This window comes from Panthera leo, chromosome B3, assembly GCF_018350215.1.
Source record: "Panthera leo isolate Ple1 chromosome B3, P.leo_Ple1_pat1.1, whole genome shotgun sequence".
Lineage (NCBI taxonomy): Eukaryota > Metazoa > Chordata > Mammalia > Carnivora > Felidae > Panthera > Panthera leo.
In genome coordinates, this window is record NC_056684.1 from 120,457,653 (window position 1) to 120,477,385 (window position 19,733).

At 39.5% G+C, this 19,733-nt stretch overlaps 1 protein-coding gene across 7 annotated transcripts in view; it reads left to right on the forward strand.

The window, feature by feature from the left end:
• The window catches only part of GPATCH2L (G-patch domain containing 2 like), a 74,886-nt gene that overhangs the window by 16,422 nt on the left and 38,731 nt on the right, over positions 1-19,733 (forward strand). For 6 of the 7 annotated variants that reach the window (XM_042943863.1, XM_042943868.1, XM_042943867.1 and 3 more), the window contains 6 exons: positions 2,673-2,737; positions 7,211-7,387; positions 8,908-8,987; positions 11,702-11,769; positions 15,225-15,279; positions 17,128-17,213. In XM_042943863.1, coding sequence (XP_042799797.1) covers positions 2,673-2,737; positions 7,211-7,387; positions 8,908-8,987; positions 11,702-11,769; positions 15,225-15,279; positions 17,128-17,213 — 531 coding nt within the window. Of the gene's footprint in view, positions 1-2,672; positions 2,738-7,210; positions 7,388-8,907; positions 8,988-11,701; positions 11,770-15,128; positions 15,169-15,224; positions 15,280-17,127; positions 17,214-19,733 lie in introns of all 7 variants that reach the window. The other variant, XM_042943869.1, reaches the window with a different exon arrangement.

Below are 19,733 nucleotides of genomic sequence, written 5' to 3' on the forward strand. Positions count from 1 at the left end.
CTATATACAGAAAGCTTATAGACATGTTTAATCCAGGCTCTTTCAGAAACCGTGAGTCCTCTTAAATGCTGTCGACAAAAATAGAAAAGGTACAGTGACACGAAGGCTTTAGGTTACCAGCACCTTTCTTGATCCAGCAGATTTCTTTGAGCTTACCCCCTTGGTTTAGAATACGGGAGAGAACGGCATCCGTGCAAAAAAGGATCAAGGGAGCACTGTATTTTGTAGTACTTACAGGTGGCTGGAAATGAATGGGGAAAGGAATTGATAGCTTTTGTAATAAAGCAAGCAGTTTAAATTTTATAATGGTAAATACTCAAGAGTAGAACTTGTAGTACATGTAGAGTAGGGATCAGCAAACTTCCTCTGTAAAGAGCCAGATAGTAAATATTTTAGGGATTTGCTTGTGATATGTTCTATGTTGCCACCACTCAGCTTTGAAGTTGTGGTGTGAAAGCAGCCATCGATGATATGTAAATGAATAACTGTGGCTCTGTTCCAATAAAACTTTACTTATGGACACTGAAATTTGAATTTCGTATCATTCCCACGTGTCACAAAATTCTTCTTTTGATTTCTTTTTTTGCTGTAAAAACCATTCTTAGCTCACAGGCTAAAACAGGTGCAGGCTGTCATGTGCTGACCCCTAAATCTCAGTTAGTGATACTGCAAACTAATAAAGTATATATAACGTGCTGATGGGATAGAGTATCTGTTCTATAGCTTAATGTGCTTTTTTTAAGGCCTGCTTACTGCGAAGAGGAGTTAAAATAATATCATATTTGGTCTATCTTTGAGGCCAGATGAGGATAATAAAGTGGTAATATGAGAGACTGTGTAGTAGAACTCAAGGGAGTTAGACCACTGATGTTCTCAGGAATTTGCTAAAAATACAAAAGTAGCACCATTAAGTTCAGCAGGCACAGTTCCTTGAACTCAGAAGTAGGAAGGGTGCAGTGCTCAGGGAGGATGGCCTCTGGTTTTACCCGCAGAGCTCCTTGAAGATTCTAAATCCATCAGAATCCAGTAGTATAGTTTTGTGACACATTTCTTACGACAACACCCGAGAAAGTTCTCACTTATCAGTACAGAAGAAAAGAAAATGAAAGAACGTTTAAATAAATCGAGTTATGTTTTATTGGCTCTTGCTGCAGCAAATTTCTTGGATCTCTTCAGAGATAAACTTAAGCGAGGAAAGAGCACAGCTACTTAATTTAATCAGCAGTTTAAGGATTTCATGTTGGCAAGATATTTGGACATGTTGCAAAAATACAAAATATTTTCACATTTTTGATCCAGAAATGTAGACTGGGATTTTGCCAAGCCTATTGCTTATGCAATATGATAAGAATGTTTCTTCCTTGCTCTGGTTCCTTCCATCTTTTAGAGTAGGTGAAAAAAAATGGCGAGTTTGGAAGGAAACACTCCCAATCAAGGGAATAGCTAAAATTGTAAAGAATAGGGAAATTTTTCCTGAACCAGATCAAATTTAATGGAGATTAGGCCCAAGACATTGCAGCATCGGAAGAGGCAGAATCAATTGTTAGTAATAGCTCAGAAAATGAAGCAAATTGAACAGAATTCTACAGAGCAGAAGTTTTATTTCATTGGCTTCAAATGGAGTTTGTTTATACCTTTTTATTTTACTTTATTTTATTATTTTTTTTTTAATTTTTTTTTAACGTTTATTTATTTTTGAGACAGAGAGAGACAAAGCATGAACGGGGGAGGGTCAGGGAGAGGGAGACACAGAATCTGAAACAGGCTTCAGGCTCTGAGCTGTCAGCACAGAGCCTGACGCGGGGCTCGAACTCACAGACCGCGAGATCATGACCTGAGCCGAAGTCGGCCGCTTAACCGACTGAGCCACCCAGGCGCCCCATATACCTTTTTATTTTTAACCTTCTGTTTTGAGAATGAATTTTGTTGGGTCCACTTCATATTGGGAAGACATTAAATTTAGAAAATGTAACTTTGGTCGTACTGACTCTTTTCCCATTCATGGATTTTTGTTTGCCGCTTTGTAAATGGGAACAAAACTTGAAAGATGCTACATGTCTTAGAGTTGGACAGTTTCATTTGAAACGGAGAGTTAACAGTATTTTAAAAAAAAAAAATCATTGGTAAATTTGTGTTGTTTAATACATCCAAGCAAGTTGAGATTAGTTTTGTGAGCCTTAATAAATAACTTTTTTTTTTAAGTTTGTTTATTTTGAGAGAGTGAGTGGGGGAAGGGCAGAGAAAGAGAGGGGAGAGAGAGTCCCAGGCAGGCTCCGTGCCGTCAGCACTGTCAGCACAAGGCCTGACGTGGGCTCTGTCCCACGAACTGTGAGATCATGATCTGAGCCAAAATCAAGAGTTGGACCTGTAACTGACCGAGCCACCCAGGTGCCCCACTAAATAACTCTCCAGTGCTAACCTAACAAAGTGACTTTTGGTATTTTTTAAGTACTTTGAAATAGAAGTATAAGTTTTGGAGGTTTCCCTAGGTTTTGTTTTACAGGAAAATAAGCTTTCCTCTGTGGCTTAATTATGAAATTTAATTTCTGATTGGCTAATGAGCCAGAGTGAAATTAGGCAAATGGGATGTTTTGATTTGAAAACCTGAAGAATGGATGCTGCTTTGGTTTTGACGGGATCTGATGTGTTCTCTTGTGTTTGTCTCTTTTCAGTGAAACCAGCAGTGTGTGTAGCAGCAGTGACACAGGGCTCTTTACCAATGATGAAGGACGGCAAGGTAATCTTGATCCCAGCTTTGGGATGTTGGTTGAGTATTTCTGGGAAGATTCGAATGATTATAGGAATACGTCACTGAGAATATGGTGGTTGTCTATGGCAGCGGTTCTCAAACTTTAAGGCATATAAGAGCCACCTGGTGAACTGTTAAAACTGCACATTCGGAGGTCCTACAAATCAAATAGATCTAGTTAGATTTGGCTTTTGGAATCTGAATTTTTCACAAGTACCTGCAGTGATTTTCATGCAGGTAGTTTAGACTTTGAGAATCATTGATTAGGGGGATAGCGGATTAGGGGGATAGTGTCAAGGATAGGACTTTTGGAAGTCGCTTTTAATTAGAACCAAAAAATATCCTTCTGTATTAGCTCCTTCATTGGATATTAAGACATTCTTATTTTTACATAGGAAGAGTTTATTTTTATAACCTTGTTTATAAATGATCATAGTGTTCTAGATGAATATATTCTAGAAAACATCTTCTTTCTAATGTTAAGACTTCTGAAATTCAGTATAGAACACTGTGGATAAGACTGGTATAATTTAATTACCAGTTCTTTATTTTTACAACTTAAACAGTCATTTGAGACTTTGTTTTTATCGGGTACACTTGCTTAGGACCATACTAACTATGTTCCAATAAGAGTTTCATATAGCTCCTTTGGACTGTAATTCTCTTCATCTAAATAAGGGATTTGTAGCTCTCTAAAGTCCCTTCTAGCTCTGGGATCCAGTGATTTTTCTTCAAGGGTTAAGTGATCAAAGGACAAAAACACAATGGCTACATGTCTAGGCTGATCCAGAAGAGATCCTGGGACCGTGAGACTCCGGATCCGAGTTCTGATTTTGGAGAGAGATTGCGGGAGGTTATCTCCCCCATACCTCAGAGTTGTGGGCATGGATGGGGTTGCTGAGCTCCTTATTGTAATGGAGGTTATTGTGAATACATTTCTGTCCCTTTCGCATTCTGAGGGAGCTAGGTGTCATTAGAGGCTGTGTGTATATACTCCCAGATTGGGTGCAACTAGGGTCTTGATTCTTTTGTCTTTGCTTGAATGAGCTAGTGTATACAAATTTTGCTCTTTTTCTTTGCTTTTATACTGTTCTGTGAAGTATCATAATGTGTTTCTTAAAGATTATGATATATAATTATACAGAGGTGTAAGAAAGTGTAGACCTGTTATGACAGATTAAGTTTCAGGCCTTCGGAAAACCTTTTTACTAATAAGCATTCCTTGCTTTATCGTGGAAGATTTTAGAATATTCTATAGCCCTAGCTTTCCTCTCTATCTCTGCTTCAACTTCATGCATTCTGGTGATATTTGGATACTTAGAGTTCTCAGCACAAAGCTATGTCATTTCCTGCTTCCATGTCTTTGTTTATGCTGGTGTCTCTGCCAGAAATCTCATCCCCACCTTTTCTTGACCGGTTGGTCATCCACCTAGACAATTTTCGTTTTGCCCCTCCAGGGCATATTTATGGACTGTGTCAGTGCCTTGTTTTTTTTTCCCTCAATTTCTTATTGGATTTGGCCAATAGGAGGCATTAGCAGAAGATTGGAGGGAGGAAGGTGAATGAGACTGAGTGTATTTGTTAAGTTTTTATTACGGTAATACTGTTTAACAGCCCCAGAATTTCAGGGGTTTACCTCATTTATTTCTTGCTATGGGGCTGCGTGTTGGCTCAGGCTCAGCTGATCTAACCTGGACTCAGCTGGTCTCCAGGCTTTAAGTTAGGTTTGTATCTATCTACTCAGTGTATCCTGTCCTGGGACCTCTGTTGGAAGAGCAATGACTGTTCTTGGCAGGGACTTTTCCTGGTGGAAGACGTGAATGCTAAGTGACCAAACCAGAGCTTGGCGACCAAGCCATATTTAAAAAAGCTTTTGCTTGGATCACGTCTGCTAATGTTCTACTACCCCAAGTGAGTTATATGACAAGCCTCATGTCAGTGGGAGGAGGAAGTATGCTCTGCCTGAAGGGGAAGGCTCTGGAATTCTGTGGGTAAAGGCAGAAGGCATGGATGTGTGTTATCACAGGGAGGTAGCGAAGAGTTGGAGACAGTAATACAGTCTGCGACTTTGGATTGTAGCTTTCTCGGGCTCCCTTTCTGTTGGACTGCTGGTTGGCAGTGATGGTGTTCCTCTGCCAAAGGCCACCACCCCTGTTGGCAGTCTTCTGTAACCTAAGCTTTCTCTCTGGTCTCTAGTAACCATTCTCTCTCCTTGCTGCTTCAGGTCTAGGAAAGGTAAAGACTTCCTGCCGGGCTGGCTCCAGGGTGCTTCACCATCCCTTATTGGTTCCTCTTAATACTATCTACTCCTTTGTAAATAGTCACCTTATTGAAGTCTCCATTACTGCATTTAAGTGTGTGCGCATTTCCTGGAGGGAATCTGGCTGGATGTCATAGTCCGTGCAGGCATCATCTCCTAGAACCAACCCTTGCTCTTTCTTTCCCTGTACTTTCTTACCGCTTACCATATGACATTATTCATAGATGTGTGCCTTTTCCATTGAAGCTCTCTCAAGGTACGAATTTTTTTTATTATTTGCAACTATAGTAGGTAACACATTGCCTGGCATATAGTAAGCTCTTAATAAATGGTTATTGTGAAACTCAGAAAAGGGGAAAATTCTCCTCTTTCTCCCTCAAACAGAATTATACATAGAACCTCAGATTATGAAACAGATAACCTGTTTTGGTTAAAGCGTGATTCTAGAGGAGCAGGAATTCTGGAACCTGACCCATCAGCCTCTTCCTTATTCTCCGGCAGTACTCTTCTGGGGAGCTGCTGCATCATGCATCCACAGGAGCCCAGGGTAGGGGACTACTGGTCTAAATGATTTCACAAGGTTTCCTTTGGTTCAGTGAAGCCCTTTTTGTATTGTCAAAAATCTTGAGTGAATGCTTGAGTATCAAAAAAAAAAATGCCATTATGGGATGCCATTTGTCATCAGAAAATATTATCTTAGCTAAATATACTGTTTTAATAAATGGCTTAAGGAGTGTCTATGAATAAGAAAGGAATTAATATATTGACATGCAGAGAAACTAATCATTGTTAATTCTAATGCCTATCTTTAATCCATCTATGCACCTGGTTTAGTAAGATGCTTTTAGAGCAGTAGTTCTCAAAATGTCCTGAAGTCAGCGCAGCATCACTAGGGAACTTGTTAGAAATGCAAATTTTTGATCCTGCTTGGACCAGAATCAGAAACTTTGGGGATAGGACCCAGCAGTCTGTGTTCTAACAACCGTTTTTGGTAGTTCTGATGTACGTTGAAGGTTGAGGGCCACTGTTCTGGAGAAACAGCCATTGATGGTATGTTTTTATAAAGGAACACTTTGAGTAACTTCTTTATGAGCATTTTCATTTTCCCTTTTAGAGATCTCCACAATGAGTTAAGAGTTATCATTACCATGGATATAAGTGGCCTGTGAATCTGATACTTCATGTGCTTAACATGGCCTGAGCAGTTTCCCTGGGATCTGACACACATTAGAGAATGAAGGCATTATGAACACTTTAGATATTCTTGTCATGAATCCCTTCATCCTTGGTATTTTGAAAGGAGTATGGGATGGCAGACATGAAGTTATCAGTCTTACTACTCTTTGTGGGTGGGAACAAGGTCTCTTGCAAACTGAGATGCTGTCATTGTACCCAGTAGAAAGAGGTTTGAACCAAGAGTTTGGCTATATGGGTCTAGTCTTGACTTTGTCACTAATGACGAGTTTGGCCTTGGTTGAATGGTATAACTTCTTGACAGATCTTGGGAGGTTATATTGCTTGTCTCTGTGGTTAGTTTTTTCCTGGTTACTTGGATTGCTAGTGTCAAGATGATTTTCTGTCCCATTAATGTCAGGGTACCAAGGAATAAATGAGGTATGGGCATACATTTTTTGTTAACCTACTATGAGAAATGCAAATGTAATACCTCAGGAGTAGCTAGTTTTGAATTAAGAAACATTTGTGGGCTTTGAACTCCCAAGTTCATTTACACCACAGAATGGTACATAGGAGGCAATTTATTTTTGTGTTAAAGGCTTTGGAGTTAGTCATGCTTTGGGTTCAGATCTTGGCTTCATCATTTACTAACTTGACCTTGCCTTCTCTCGCTTTAGTTGCCTTATTTATAAGTTGGAATTAGTGTAGGGTTTAGAAGAGATAACATGCTTGCAGATTTTTAGCATGGGCCCTCATAGGGTGGTAAGGGTTTAGTAAATGGTAGCTTTATTAGTTTTTTACTATCAAAAGTAGTCCAGTGTAACACAGTGTTTCATTTACGTGAAACTAGTTTGGTACTCTAGTTTCCATCATAATATGGATCAAGAAGAAGGTTCAAAACAGTTTTTTTGTACTTTGACATTATTTAAAAGGTATCATCAAATCTATAGTTCTGAGAAATCATCCTTGCATTTGGTTTTCCATAGAGCATGTTAAAATTCCAACTTATGATCTCTTTACTTTAGGGGATGATGAGCAAAGCGATTGGTTCTATGAGGGAGAATGTGTCCCAGGATTCACTGTCCCTAATCTTCTGCCCAAGTGGGCTCCTGATCGTTGCTCTGAAGTAGAAAGAATGGATTCTGGACTGGATAAACTTTCCGATTCCACATTCCTTTTACCTTCTCGACCAGCTCAAAGAGGTAAGTTCTGAGGAGACCAAACTATACTTCACACTTTTATGGTTCTCTTTGGGGAGAATCGTCCCATGGCAAGCATATTCATGCCTCTAAGCATGTATTAACTATCTGAGTTTTGGAGCTAGTCCAGGGATTTTTCTAGAAGATTCAAGGGTGAGTCTTAAAACTTGAGGTTCTCCATTCATACGTAAATCCAACCCGTGGAGACTCTTGGGATATCTATTAGCAGGGCATTCCTTCAGCTTGCTATTGCCATTTGTGCCAGATTTAGGAAGCCTAGCAGCGTGTCACTGCTGCTTACCTGCTGTGAAACCGATGGGCTATGGAGTGCTCAGTGGGAGCCTGAAGTATTGCATCTTGGAAGAGAACAGATTTCAGTAAGAACATTCACAGACAAGGTATAATGACATTTTTTAATTGGATGATTTAAAAATATTTCCTTAAATTATTTTATTATTGTGGGCTTTCACACAAATACATCCTTTCTCTTTGCTTTTCCTTTACTTCTGATGCAGCAAGATAGAGTGGGAAGAGCCTAGGGAAGGGAGAAGGAACTGTGGTGATAATACTGTCTGGTACTGTCTTCCTAGCTCGGTTACTATGACAGAATCACTTCGTTTCTTTGGGACTTTAGGGTCATTACTTAAAACACTGTGATATTGAACAGACTGTTTCAGAGGTTTCTTTTAGTTCTATAAATTTATGATTCTAAGATTCCCAGGAATCCGTTATCAGGTAATAGTTGGGCATCTGTTGGTGATTAGAATTCTGCTCAGAGCTATAAACTCCTATAGCAATTTGTTAAGATGAATTTGGGTGATTGAAAGTCCTTCTCAAAATAGTGGGCTCTTGGTAAAGATTACTGCCGGGCTTAGGCACACATTGGCTACCTTAACACCTTCCATCAAACATTTCAGTGACCATTGCTGAAAGTTCTTTATGGACCACTTAAAATACACACAAAGAGGAATAAGGAGAACAACTTAAGATGGCCTGTAATTCCATACCCAGAGACGGTGTCAAGATAACATTTTGGTGTGGACTCTTCCAGTTGTGTTTTTTGGGTGTGGAACGCATGCAGTAATTAGAAAAATGAGATTTTACTATACAGGCTATTTTTACTGTTATTTTATGGCATAAAGTGTTTTTGAGATACTAACTGGCATTTAATTTATAATTAGAAATTATGGATAATGTCTTCTATTTGTGTAGTGTTTTTGGTTTATAAAGTACCTTCCGTGTGCCGTTTCATGGAGTCTTCAAATGAGCTCTGTGAGACAGGATTGAGCCAGTGATTATCCCTCCTTTACTGGTGAGGATGCCTAAGTCAGAGGTAAATGACACGCCTAAGATCATACCACAAACACATGGGAATAATAAATCCTTGGAGGATAGCCTAGTGATACGAGCTTTAGGGTCAGTCTAGTAAGATCCTGGGAGGAAGGCCTGTAGTGTGCTAGAAGCACATCATTGCTAATGAATCTTCTGCATTCGGTTTCTGAGGGCTTTCTTCTGTTTTTTAGGATATCATGCTCGCTTGAATCGTCTGCCTGGAGCTGCAGCTCGATGCCTCAGAAAGGGCCGAAGAAGGCTTGTTGGGAAGGTGACAGCTCTCACTGTCTACTGGGCTCACTGGGAGGATAGTATTCCCTACAGGATTTGTGCACCCTGTTGCTAATCAGAGGTGCTGCGGTACTCCCTGGAGTAAATTAAGCCAACTGGAGTCTTCTGCAAGTTCACGAGAGAGAACCTTATGTAGGATGTGAATGGATACACACATAAGAGATGAAGCTTAATTCATACAGAAATTTTGACAGAGCAAACACTGCCATGACAGTTTATCTGTAAATCTATAGGCCTGATCTTGTCTCTTCTCCTCTTTTGATTAATCTTATATTATTATATTATGGAAGTTAAAATAGTCTTGGCTTCTTTATAACTCCTCCTGAATTCATGAATGCTTCTATCCTAACTTTGGTCTTTTATTCTAGAATTCATTAAAAAAAAACCCCAAAAAACCTGAAAGAAAACCTGTTCTCAATTTTTAAAAGCTCCTTGGCCACAAGGAAGGGATATCTACCTTTATTCAGTTCTGCCCTTGCCAGGGACTATACTGGGCACTGGGCACCGAGAAGGTATTGCCTTCTACCTGATACTACCTAGGCAGAAGTGGCAGAATAGAGAATTGAACCCAGCTGTACTTTTGTTTTATCTTTTTAAATTCAAGTTTAAAAAATTTTTTAAATTCATTTTTTACTCTAGCTTTGAGATTGAAAGTAGGTTAAGACTGGGGCTCATACCCTGTTAGAGAAGATGGTGGTGGGCTAAGAGCGAGCAAGTGAGAGGCATTTCAGAGCATTACTGCATTCACTGCATATGCATTTAGAATGCCTACTATGTGTCAGGCTCTGTGCCAGGCCAGGTATATAGTGATCACAGCCATAGCCTGGCTACCCTTAGGGAGCTACTGTTTTGTAGTGGAAATAGGGAGTTGATTTCTGAGATTTTAGCTATGTAAAAGGAATGAAGCTATTTATTTCCAGATGAACTCAGATTTTTTATCTTTAAATTTAATTTCAGATCTCTCATTAGAAAGACATTTGATTATTAGAAGAATTATACCTTCTTCTTTTGGCTCATTTATTTTACAGAAAATAAAACGCTGCTTTTGCTATCCTGGGAGCTTATTCTTACTTAATGGGCCAGCTAACAGGGTAGGAGTACATGAGGTAGAGGGAGGCAGGAGGTTGGGAGTAGGGAACAGAGGGATGGTTTTACTTTTTATTAGTTAGGCTGGAAGGGTAATGTTCTCCTTACTGTCTGCCTTATTTTGTTTCATTTCCTGTAAAATAAGAGCCTTCCTCTTTTGTGGAAGTAAATCATTTCGTCTTGAAGGCTCCCTTTAGTTTGCCTGGAAGGAAACTCCAGGGCCTCTTGGACGTGCCTCCAAGAATTTCAGATGAATAGGATAATATTTACTTGTTTCATTCATCTTCATCACCTTAAAGGGATATTTGTCATTTCTAGCAGAGGTCACTGTTCTGCCCCCCCTCCCCCTCCCCCATCTCTCTTCTCTTTTTCTAAATTATAATCATAAATAATGAGTTTCATTCACCGCTCCCTGCCAGCGAGCTGCTAATTACGCAAAGTACTGCTTGTAATTTACACAGTAATAAACTGTAAATTTAAACATTACGGCACTTTAAGTTAATAATTTTTCTGCAGTAACAAATAGCTCATTTTTCACCCATCTTTTCTGTTGGCCCCACTACTATGGCTGTGTCTGTGACCAGGAGGCACGTGCCTAAGGGAGGAAAAATGTGAAGAATACACTATGTGAAACCTTTTCATTTAGCTCCACTCCCACCCAGAATCTGACCTCAAATTAATTTTTCTAGAGTCAGTTCTGCTAAAATGCGTACCCTAATATTTTAGGCTTAGTCCACACAAATGAACTAGCGATCCACATAAATGAAAAGCGATCATAATGTTTTCCCAGAAACAAATGTGTTTGAATAACAGGCTTCACATTCTTGACAGTCATGCCTGTGACTTATGCGTTCTCATCTTCACACTTACTCATATGTGGGTACCTCTTATTTGTGTATCATTGGTACCCTTCCCCAGGTACTGTGGTGACATTCATTGTAAATATACTCAAGTTAAATGAAGGGTGAGCGCCTTCTGCCATTTTCCAATTTTTTGGAGATGATTAGTTTCTGAATTGCTTTTGGTGTTATGGGTAAGCTTTCATATTACAGTCTTGAGAAACCTAAATTTAAGAACCAATTTATACAAACTATTTTACTTTAAGAGATGATGCTTAACAGACAAAAGGCAGGGTAGCAATTTTTGTAAGTTCTAAAATTCCTTTAACATGTATGCATTAGTCACCAGATTGTAGGTGTTACCAGTGAGGCCTGGGTAGATTTCCCATTATGAAGGCTATTGGGGCTGTAATCATACTTGCCTAGAAGCTTGGTGTGCTAGCCTATTAAAAATTGGCTGCTGTTGGACTTTTTTTTTTAAGTGTTCTATTTCCATATACTTTAATAACTCGCTGTATTAAAACATATAGTAAACATGGTTTATAATGACTTTTTTGGAACACTGGGAAAAATAAGGCTAGGATCACATGTAACACTTTTTAAGATAGATTCCCATAAAAAGAAATAAACTTGCTGTTCGATTTTAAGATTGACATTTGACATGTGCCTTTGAGGTTGCTGGCACAGTTGTGGGAAAGTGTGAGCCTGATGACAGATCATACTTTATTTCTATGGTTAGATGACACTCTTGTCTTCCTTGCCTTTTCAGGAGACCAGCATAAGTACTTTGGGTACTGAGAGGATAGGCCACATTATTAGTGACCCTCGGCAGAAAGAGTAAGTGCTGCTTATATATTTACTTACTATCCCAGCCTGTTCCTTGGAGGAGGTAGAGGGAAGTTTTATGGAGGAACCTAGAAATTGGTCTTTAAAGCTGAACGAGAAGATCTTAAAGATTTGTGCTTTACCACGGTTAACATGGCTAACACTCCAAGCCCATGAGAGTGATTTTTTTCCTTCCGTGACTAGTTTTTCTTTCTTTGCTGTTTGTATGTACAGGTGCTGCATTATAAAAGTAGCTTCCAGTTAGGATGTTGTTTTTTTAAATGAATGAATGAATTAATTTACATTGAGGTAAAGTTGGTATATAGCATTACATAAGTTTCAGGTGTACACCATCATAATTCAGTATTTGTATCTGCTACAAAGTGATCATCACCATAAATCTAGGTACCATTCATCAGCATAAAATAGAGCCCTTTCACCCACCCTGTAACCCCCTTCCCCTTGGTAACTACCAGTCCATTCCCTATATCTATGAATTTGTTTTGTTTCCTTTTTTTCATTCATTTTGTCTTTAGATTCCACATAAAAGTGATATCATACAGTGTTTGTCTTTCTCTGATTTACTCATTTAACCTAATCCCTGAAGGTTCGTCCATGTTGTCACAAATGGCAAGATTTCCTTCCTTTTTATGGCTGAGCAGTACTCCATTGTGTATGTGTGTATTTATGTATACACCACATGTTCTTTATCCGTTCATCCATTGATGAACACTTAGGTTGTTTCCATACCTTGGCCGTTGTAAATAATGCTGCAGTGAACATAGAGGTGTATATATCTTTTCAAGTTAGTGTTCTCATATTCTTTGGATAAATACCCAGAAGGGGAATAGCTGGATCATATGGTAGTTCTATTTTTAGTTTTTGGAGGAATCTCCATACTGTTTTCCACAGTGTCTGTGCCAGTTGACTTCCCACAAACAGTGTACAAGGATTCCCTTTTTTCTACATCCTTTCCAGCACTTGTTATTTGTTTTGTTGATAATAGCCATTCTGACAGGCGAGGTGATACCTCATTGTGGTTTTGATTTTCATTTCTTTGATAGTGAGTGATATTGAGCATCTTTTCATGTGCCTATTGGCCTGTATGTCTTTGGAGAAATGTCTGTTCACCTCCTCTGCCCGTTTTTTTTTTTTTTTTTTCCTTCCTATTTTTATTTTTTATTTAATTTTATTTATTTTGAGAAAAAGAGGGCATGCATGAGTGGGGGAGGGGCAGAGAGAGAGAGGGAGAGAGAGAAAGAGAGTATCCCAAGCAGGCTCCATGCTGTCAGTCCAGAGCCCAATGTGGAGCTTAATCCCGTGAACCGTAAGACCATGACCTGAGCCAAAACCAAGAGTTGGACACTCTCCTCTGCCCATTTTTTAATGGGATTGTTTGCGGTTTTTTTGTTGTTGAGTTATATGAGTTCTTTATATATTTTGGATATTCGTTATTGGATATATGGTTTTCAGTATCTTCTCCCATTCAGTAGGTTGTCTTTTGGTTTTATTGATGGTTTCCTTTGCTGCACAAAAGCTTTTTAGTTTGATGTCGCATGTGTTTATTTTTATTTTTGTTTTCTTTGCCTTTGGACTCAGATCCAAAAAATAAAAAAATAATAATCAGAAGAGACCCATGTCAAGGAGCTTACCACCTATGTTTACTTCTAGGAATTTTATGCTTTCAAGTCCTACATTAAATTCTAAATCCACGTTAAATTAATTTTTCTGTATTGTGTAAGATAGCGGTCTAGTTTTCTTCCTTTGTATGTTGTGGCCAGTTTTCCCAACATCGTTTATTGAGGAGACTGTCTTTTCCCCACTGTATATTTTTGCCTCCTTTGTCATAAATGAATTGACCATCTATATGTGAGTTTATTTCAGTGCTGTTTATTCTGTTCCATTAGTCTATTTGTCTGTTTTTATGCCCCTACCGTACTATTTTGGTCATTATAGCTTTGTAGTATAGTTTGAAATGAAGAAGTGTGATGCCTCCAGTTTCGTTCTTTTTTCTTAAGATTGCTGTGGGTATTCGGGGTCTTTTGTGGTTCCATACAAACTTTAGAATTATTTGTTCTAGTTCAATGAAGTATGCCATTGGAATTTGAATCTGTATGTTGCTGTAGGTAGTATGGACATTTTAAAATGTTAATCCTTCCAGTCCATGAGCACAGAGTATCTTTCCATTTAGTTGTCTTCAGTTTCTTTCCTCAGTGTCTTAGAGTCTTCAGTGTACAGGGCTTTCACCTCCTTGATTAAATTTAGTCCTGGGTATTTTATTCTTTCTGATGTAATTGTAAATGAGACTGTTTTCTCATTTCTCTTTCTGATAGTTCATTATTAGTGTAGAGAAACACAACAGATTTCTGCATATTGATTTTGTATCCTGCAGCTTCTTTGGATTCATTTATTAGTTCTAACAGTTTTTTGGTGGAGTCCTTAGGGTTTTCTGTGTATGGTGTCATGTTATCTGCAAACGGTGGTAGTTCTACTTCTTTCTTTCCAGGATGTTATTTTTTTTTTTAATCTATTTTTTAAATATTTATTTAGTTTTGAGAGGGGGAGAGACAGAGAAAGCAGGGGAGGGGCAGAGAGAGAGGGAGACCGAGAATCCCAGACTCCGTACTATCAGCATAGAGCCTGATGAGGAGCTCAAACTCATGAACCGTGAGATCATGACTTGAGCCGAAACCAAGAGTCAGACGCTCAACTAACTGAGCCACCCAAGCACCCCTCCAAGATGTTACATTTTAACCTCATTTTTCTGTCTCTTAAAATTCTTTTGTTCAAAATGGGTGATTGCCTGTATACTCTCCTATGCTTTTCCCATGTTTAGACCTCTATCTAGAGAAATAGAAATCTCTTTTGTCTTAACTGCTGTGGTAAGTGCAGCTGGAAAGCCTGTGTGCAGCTATAGGAAAATGATTCCTCCCTTTCTTGTGACAACCTGGTCCCCTAACGTGATTGGCTGTTTGTCTCCTACACACTTGAAAGTCAGTGTCTAGTTATGATCCTACACTCATTAGCCTGGTCGAATTCGTAATTAACAAAATAGGCAAGATATGGGTATGGTTTGTGTTCTTGTTGAATTTGGGGATCCTCTTGTCACCACACAGCTGAGATTATGGTGTCACACCATAATCTTGAGTTTGTTTTTAGAGGGTCCAGGATTTCCCATTTGATTACAAGACTTTTTCCTTTGAAGAGTTATTTTTCACAAGAAGTTTGTGCACGTCTGCCATGTCTTTTCTTTTCCCCAGTTCTTTCTGTGTCTTCACTTTGTTATGCCAGAGTCCTTTTTTCTTCTCCTCCTCTATAATTTCCAACCACTTCTTTTATTTTCTTTCCTGTTGTTCTCTCCCTCTCTTTAGTTTCTGGTTACCGTCAGCTGGGAAAAGAGAACGAAACCAGGTAAGATTGCTTTTCTTTGTCATCTTTAGTTTATCATTTGATTTCCTTTTCTTTAGAAAGAATAAAGCATTGGCTTCTGATTTTCCTCACATTTCTGCTTGTGCGCATGAGGTAAGGTTCCCGTTCCCTGCGTTATTCTGATTTCTTATAGAGGACTGTTTTCTAAAATTTTCTGATATTCACTGATAAGAACGATAGCTAATTCCTTTTTAGGTTCAACTGTGCTTTTCAGTTTATTACTTATAATGTATATTTCATAGGAATCCTGTTTTTATTTTAGTTTTGAACTTTGCAGTAAGAAATCAGAATGAACCTCATTTGCGTATGGTTTAGTTCAGCACCAGCATCCTACGCTGAGAAGTACAATGGTGAAGCCTGAACATAGGAGACAGAAGAAGGTAGAGCTGCTGTGAGTGAAGTAGTGGGGTCAAGGCCTTAGAGCCGTGCCCTCGTAGTCGCTTAGTCTTTTCCCCAGCTACCCCTGCGGAGGGCCCTTGGCAAATCTAGGCCTTTGTAAGGGTCATCATTTAAAAATTACTGACAGTGACTATCGATGCGTTCCTTTCACGTTTGAAGCTTTTGATTTTTGGGGGGAAGAGAGGCTGATTTATCTTGATTAGTTATAAAGTAGATAAAGACTGGTAGGTAAAAATCTCAGGCTTACTGTTGCTCAGTGTTTTTTGTTTTGTGTTTTGACCACTTAGGACTTATTAAATTGCTGTGCAGTTTAGACTTGAAACCTTCCTCTTGAGGACACTCTTTCAAAATGAACCAGAGCAGGGGTAGACCTAACTGGTGTGTATTCATGAGATGCTTTTAGATGGTGTGTGGCCATACAATTATTTTAAGTTATCATTTGTAATTGGAAAAAATGTCATCATCATATCAAACTTGTTCCTTAGAAACATAGTAAGGGCAGGCTGAGTAAAAATAATTGATATGAAGAAAATACTAAGTAAATAACAGTGCAGGTTGTGGGCAGAGAAAGAAGTCATTAAGGCGGTGAGAGACTGCAGCTTGGGAGATCCTGAGCCCGAGCTCTGTTTGCAGGGGAGGATCTAAAGGCAGAAGAGGACCTGTGTTGATCACCCAGTCCAGATCTTTTATTTACAAATAAGATTTAAGTGATTTGCCCAAAGTCCTGCTTCTTTCTAAGTTCTTTTGAAATTACCATTCAGAGTTCTTCTGGTCTTAAGATATATTTAGTTTTGAAATTTGGGGGTGGGGGGCATTATTTATTCTGGGGAAAGTCCAAATAAAGCTAGAAAATGGAAAGTAAGGTACTTTTTTTATATATTATATCCAAGTTTGACCCTCACAACCACCTTTTGAGATGATTAGAAGTTTTACAGAAGAGAAACTGGAATTACCGACTGAAAGCAATATTTCATTTATGCCCCCGGTAATCCTGTAAAATAGGTAAGACAGCGGTGCACCCCCTCGTACAAGTGAGGACAGTAAAACTCAAAAGAGATTATGTAATTTTTAATGTATGAAAACTCAGTGATAAACTGAAATTAAGTGTTAGGTATTCTAATTCTTAATCAAGTTCTGTTTCTACTACACTGCAGCTGGTATGTGCTAACCAGTTATTTACTGGAAACATTGGCCATGATAAAGAAAAAGGTAGTTTCATGCTAGTTTTCTTGGGAACAAGGGCCAATAATCAATAGATAAGTTCCTGTTATGTCATATAGAAAGCGCTATCTTCTGCCATTTAAGTAATTACCAGGCATTAGAGGTTTTTGAAAAATTGTTATTTACCAAGGAGTAGCCTTTTTTGGGGTATGTGGGATCAGGTATGCTAGATTTGTGGTTAAAACTTTATTGAGTGGTGTCTGTTATATGGCAAGAGAGTCGAACCGTCAAAGGGGCAAAGTGATCAAACAGAAAGTCACCTTTTAGAATCAGATCTTTTTCATGTGAGCTTTGCTAAAATAATCTCATTTATCCCTGCAGTTTAATCCCCTCTCCCCTCTCTACTCCTTGGATGTTCTGGCTGATGCTTCTCACCGAAGATGTTCACCAGCGCACTGCTCTGCCAGGTAATAGTCTTCTAGTGACGATTTTCTTCCAGACAATACCATTTCCTTTTTTATAATACTTTTCAAATTATAAACTATGTTTGTGTATAGTATCCAATTTGATCTTTACAACAACCTTTAGAGGTCAGTAGATGTTTTACAGATGCAGAAACTGAGGCACAGTATTGAAGTACCTTTCCTGTGATCTCACGGCTAGTATACGATTTATGTCTCAACTGTGACCTAAGTCTTCTGACTTGTATTTCATATTTCTTGTGCTAAAAGCCCCATCTTCAGAGAATGTTATTACCGGTCCTTGCCGTGACCTGCAAAACTCTGCGTAATTTGACTTCTGCCTGCATATCCAGCTTCCTTTCATATACTCCTTTCTCCTCCCTGGGGGAGAGGTCCAGCTGTGCTAGAGAGCTCAGCTCCATTTTGTTCGTCACAAATAGCAACCCTTTTCTGCCTCTGAAGCCTCACGCTTGTCTTGCCTAGACTGCCGTGTTAAGCCTCTTCTTACGGTTGACTACTTCTCATCTCAACTCTGGGAGGACCTCTCAGACCATCCTATGTAAAGGGGCCACCTCCATCACTCTCCACTCATCGATTTCTTTCTGCTAAAGCTTTATCACGGTCTATAATGATTTGCTTGTTGGGTTTCACCCCCCCCCCCAACTTTTTCTCCTGTCTCTTTCACTACAATATAAGCTTCAAAGTGTAGGGACCTTGTTTTATCTTGTTCCCTGATAATATCCTCAGCACCTAACACAGTGTCTGGCACTTACTAGACATTTGGTATGTTTGTCAGAATGAATCCTACGCCTCTCAGTATAAATTCTCTTGAGTTAGGTGACATGGGAAATAAATATGGTTTTAATGGTAGCATCCCCTAGCAGGGTTATTGTGCACAAAAGAGGAGCTAATTGGCTGAACCGTAGAACTTTTATTATTTCTAGTGGCACAAAGAATTCCTTTCCAAGGTTCTGATGTGCTGTTGGTTTGTTTGTTTTTCTTTTTTCTTCCTGATTTGTTCTTAATTGGCTGTGTTCATAAGATTAGGGTACAGGCACAAGAAATTATACTTTCATGGATGCAATGAGAACTTCACTATGGGCTATACTAATAAACTCCGCACCATAACCTACCACCAACTGCGAGACCTTCTACTGGAGAAGTGGCGTTTCAGTGGAAAAAGTCTTTTGAAAAGAGAGACCCTCACAAATGGTGTTACTAGGAATGTGGAAAATTGTGGGACGATTAATAAACTCCTTCCATAAGGCCCTCTCTTCAGTAGCACGCTGTTTGTCCGTCGTCCATTCCTTCGGCACTTGCTGACTGCCTCCTGGGCCCCCGGCCCTTTGTGTAGGCACCACCCTCGGGAGCTTACATTCTCTTGAGAAAGTCAGGTGTGGAGATTGATAGCTACAGCGTGGAACGCCAGGTGTGTAAAGGTGTGTGCCAGAATGCCAGGAAGCACAGAAGAGAGGCTTCTAAGAGGCTGAGGGGGTTTCTTAGAGGTGGTGATCCTCAAGCTTGAAAGACCAAGATTTCAGTCCATAGAAAAGCAGTCCTTCAGCTTTTTGTCTTCATACCAATGGAATCATGGCTGTGTCTACTCTTTGGGAAGACTCTGAGTAGCACCGTATTGTGTCTGATGCAGAAAGCGGATTCTTTGCCGTCCTCCCTCTACGTCTGTTACCTAGACCCCGTGCCGTGCTGTGCTGAGATCGGTATCCATGCATTTATCAGTCAGGTCTCCTGTTGCCTCTGAAGCCTCATCCTGGCTGGAGTGGGTGTCAGTTTTTTGTCTCTTTGTGTATCTCATTATCCACATCGTTGTCTTGGTTCTCTTGCTGGTGGTGCTGGTGGCCAGACTTGGAAACATAAGGCAGTCTGGGCTGTGCTTCCGGTGTAGTCTGCTATAGAGAAATATTGCTTATTGCTTTAGACCATTGCTGAAAACAAGGTGAGAGGGTCTGGACAATGCTAGCTTATCCTTGTCCTTCTAGGTGTCATTCCCAGGACACTGGAAGTAAAGTGAGTTGCATTGTTTGGGGTAGGGGAAGACATTTTTTAAACTTACATTCACTATCTGATCCTTAAAAAAATGGTTTTTTGTTTTAAATTGTACATAGAAGAATCCAGCAGCACATGATTCTGTTTATATGTGTTACATACATAAAGAGTGTTTGTGCAAATCTTTTACTCGTGAGGGTGCCTAGTTCATAAAGTTTGGCAACCATGGCTCTGTGGGAAATGGCTAGCACAAGTGACCTCCAAGCAATTTTTAGAAAATGTGGGTGATGAAATCCTGAGCCCTCAGGGCATCCTCTCACCCCCTTGAAGTTGGGGTGGGGAGGAGTTCCCTGCCCAGCAAGGGGTCAGTTGAGAAGAAGCCATCTAGCTCCAGTGTGGCTGAAGGATGAGATGGGATCCAGAACTGGATGGTCAGCTTTGTACAGCGTGGACACCATTTAATAAAGCCTGGAGTCTAGGAAGGAATGTTAAAAGAGTGTTGGTGGCAGGGAGGAGGCAGGT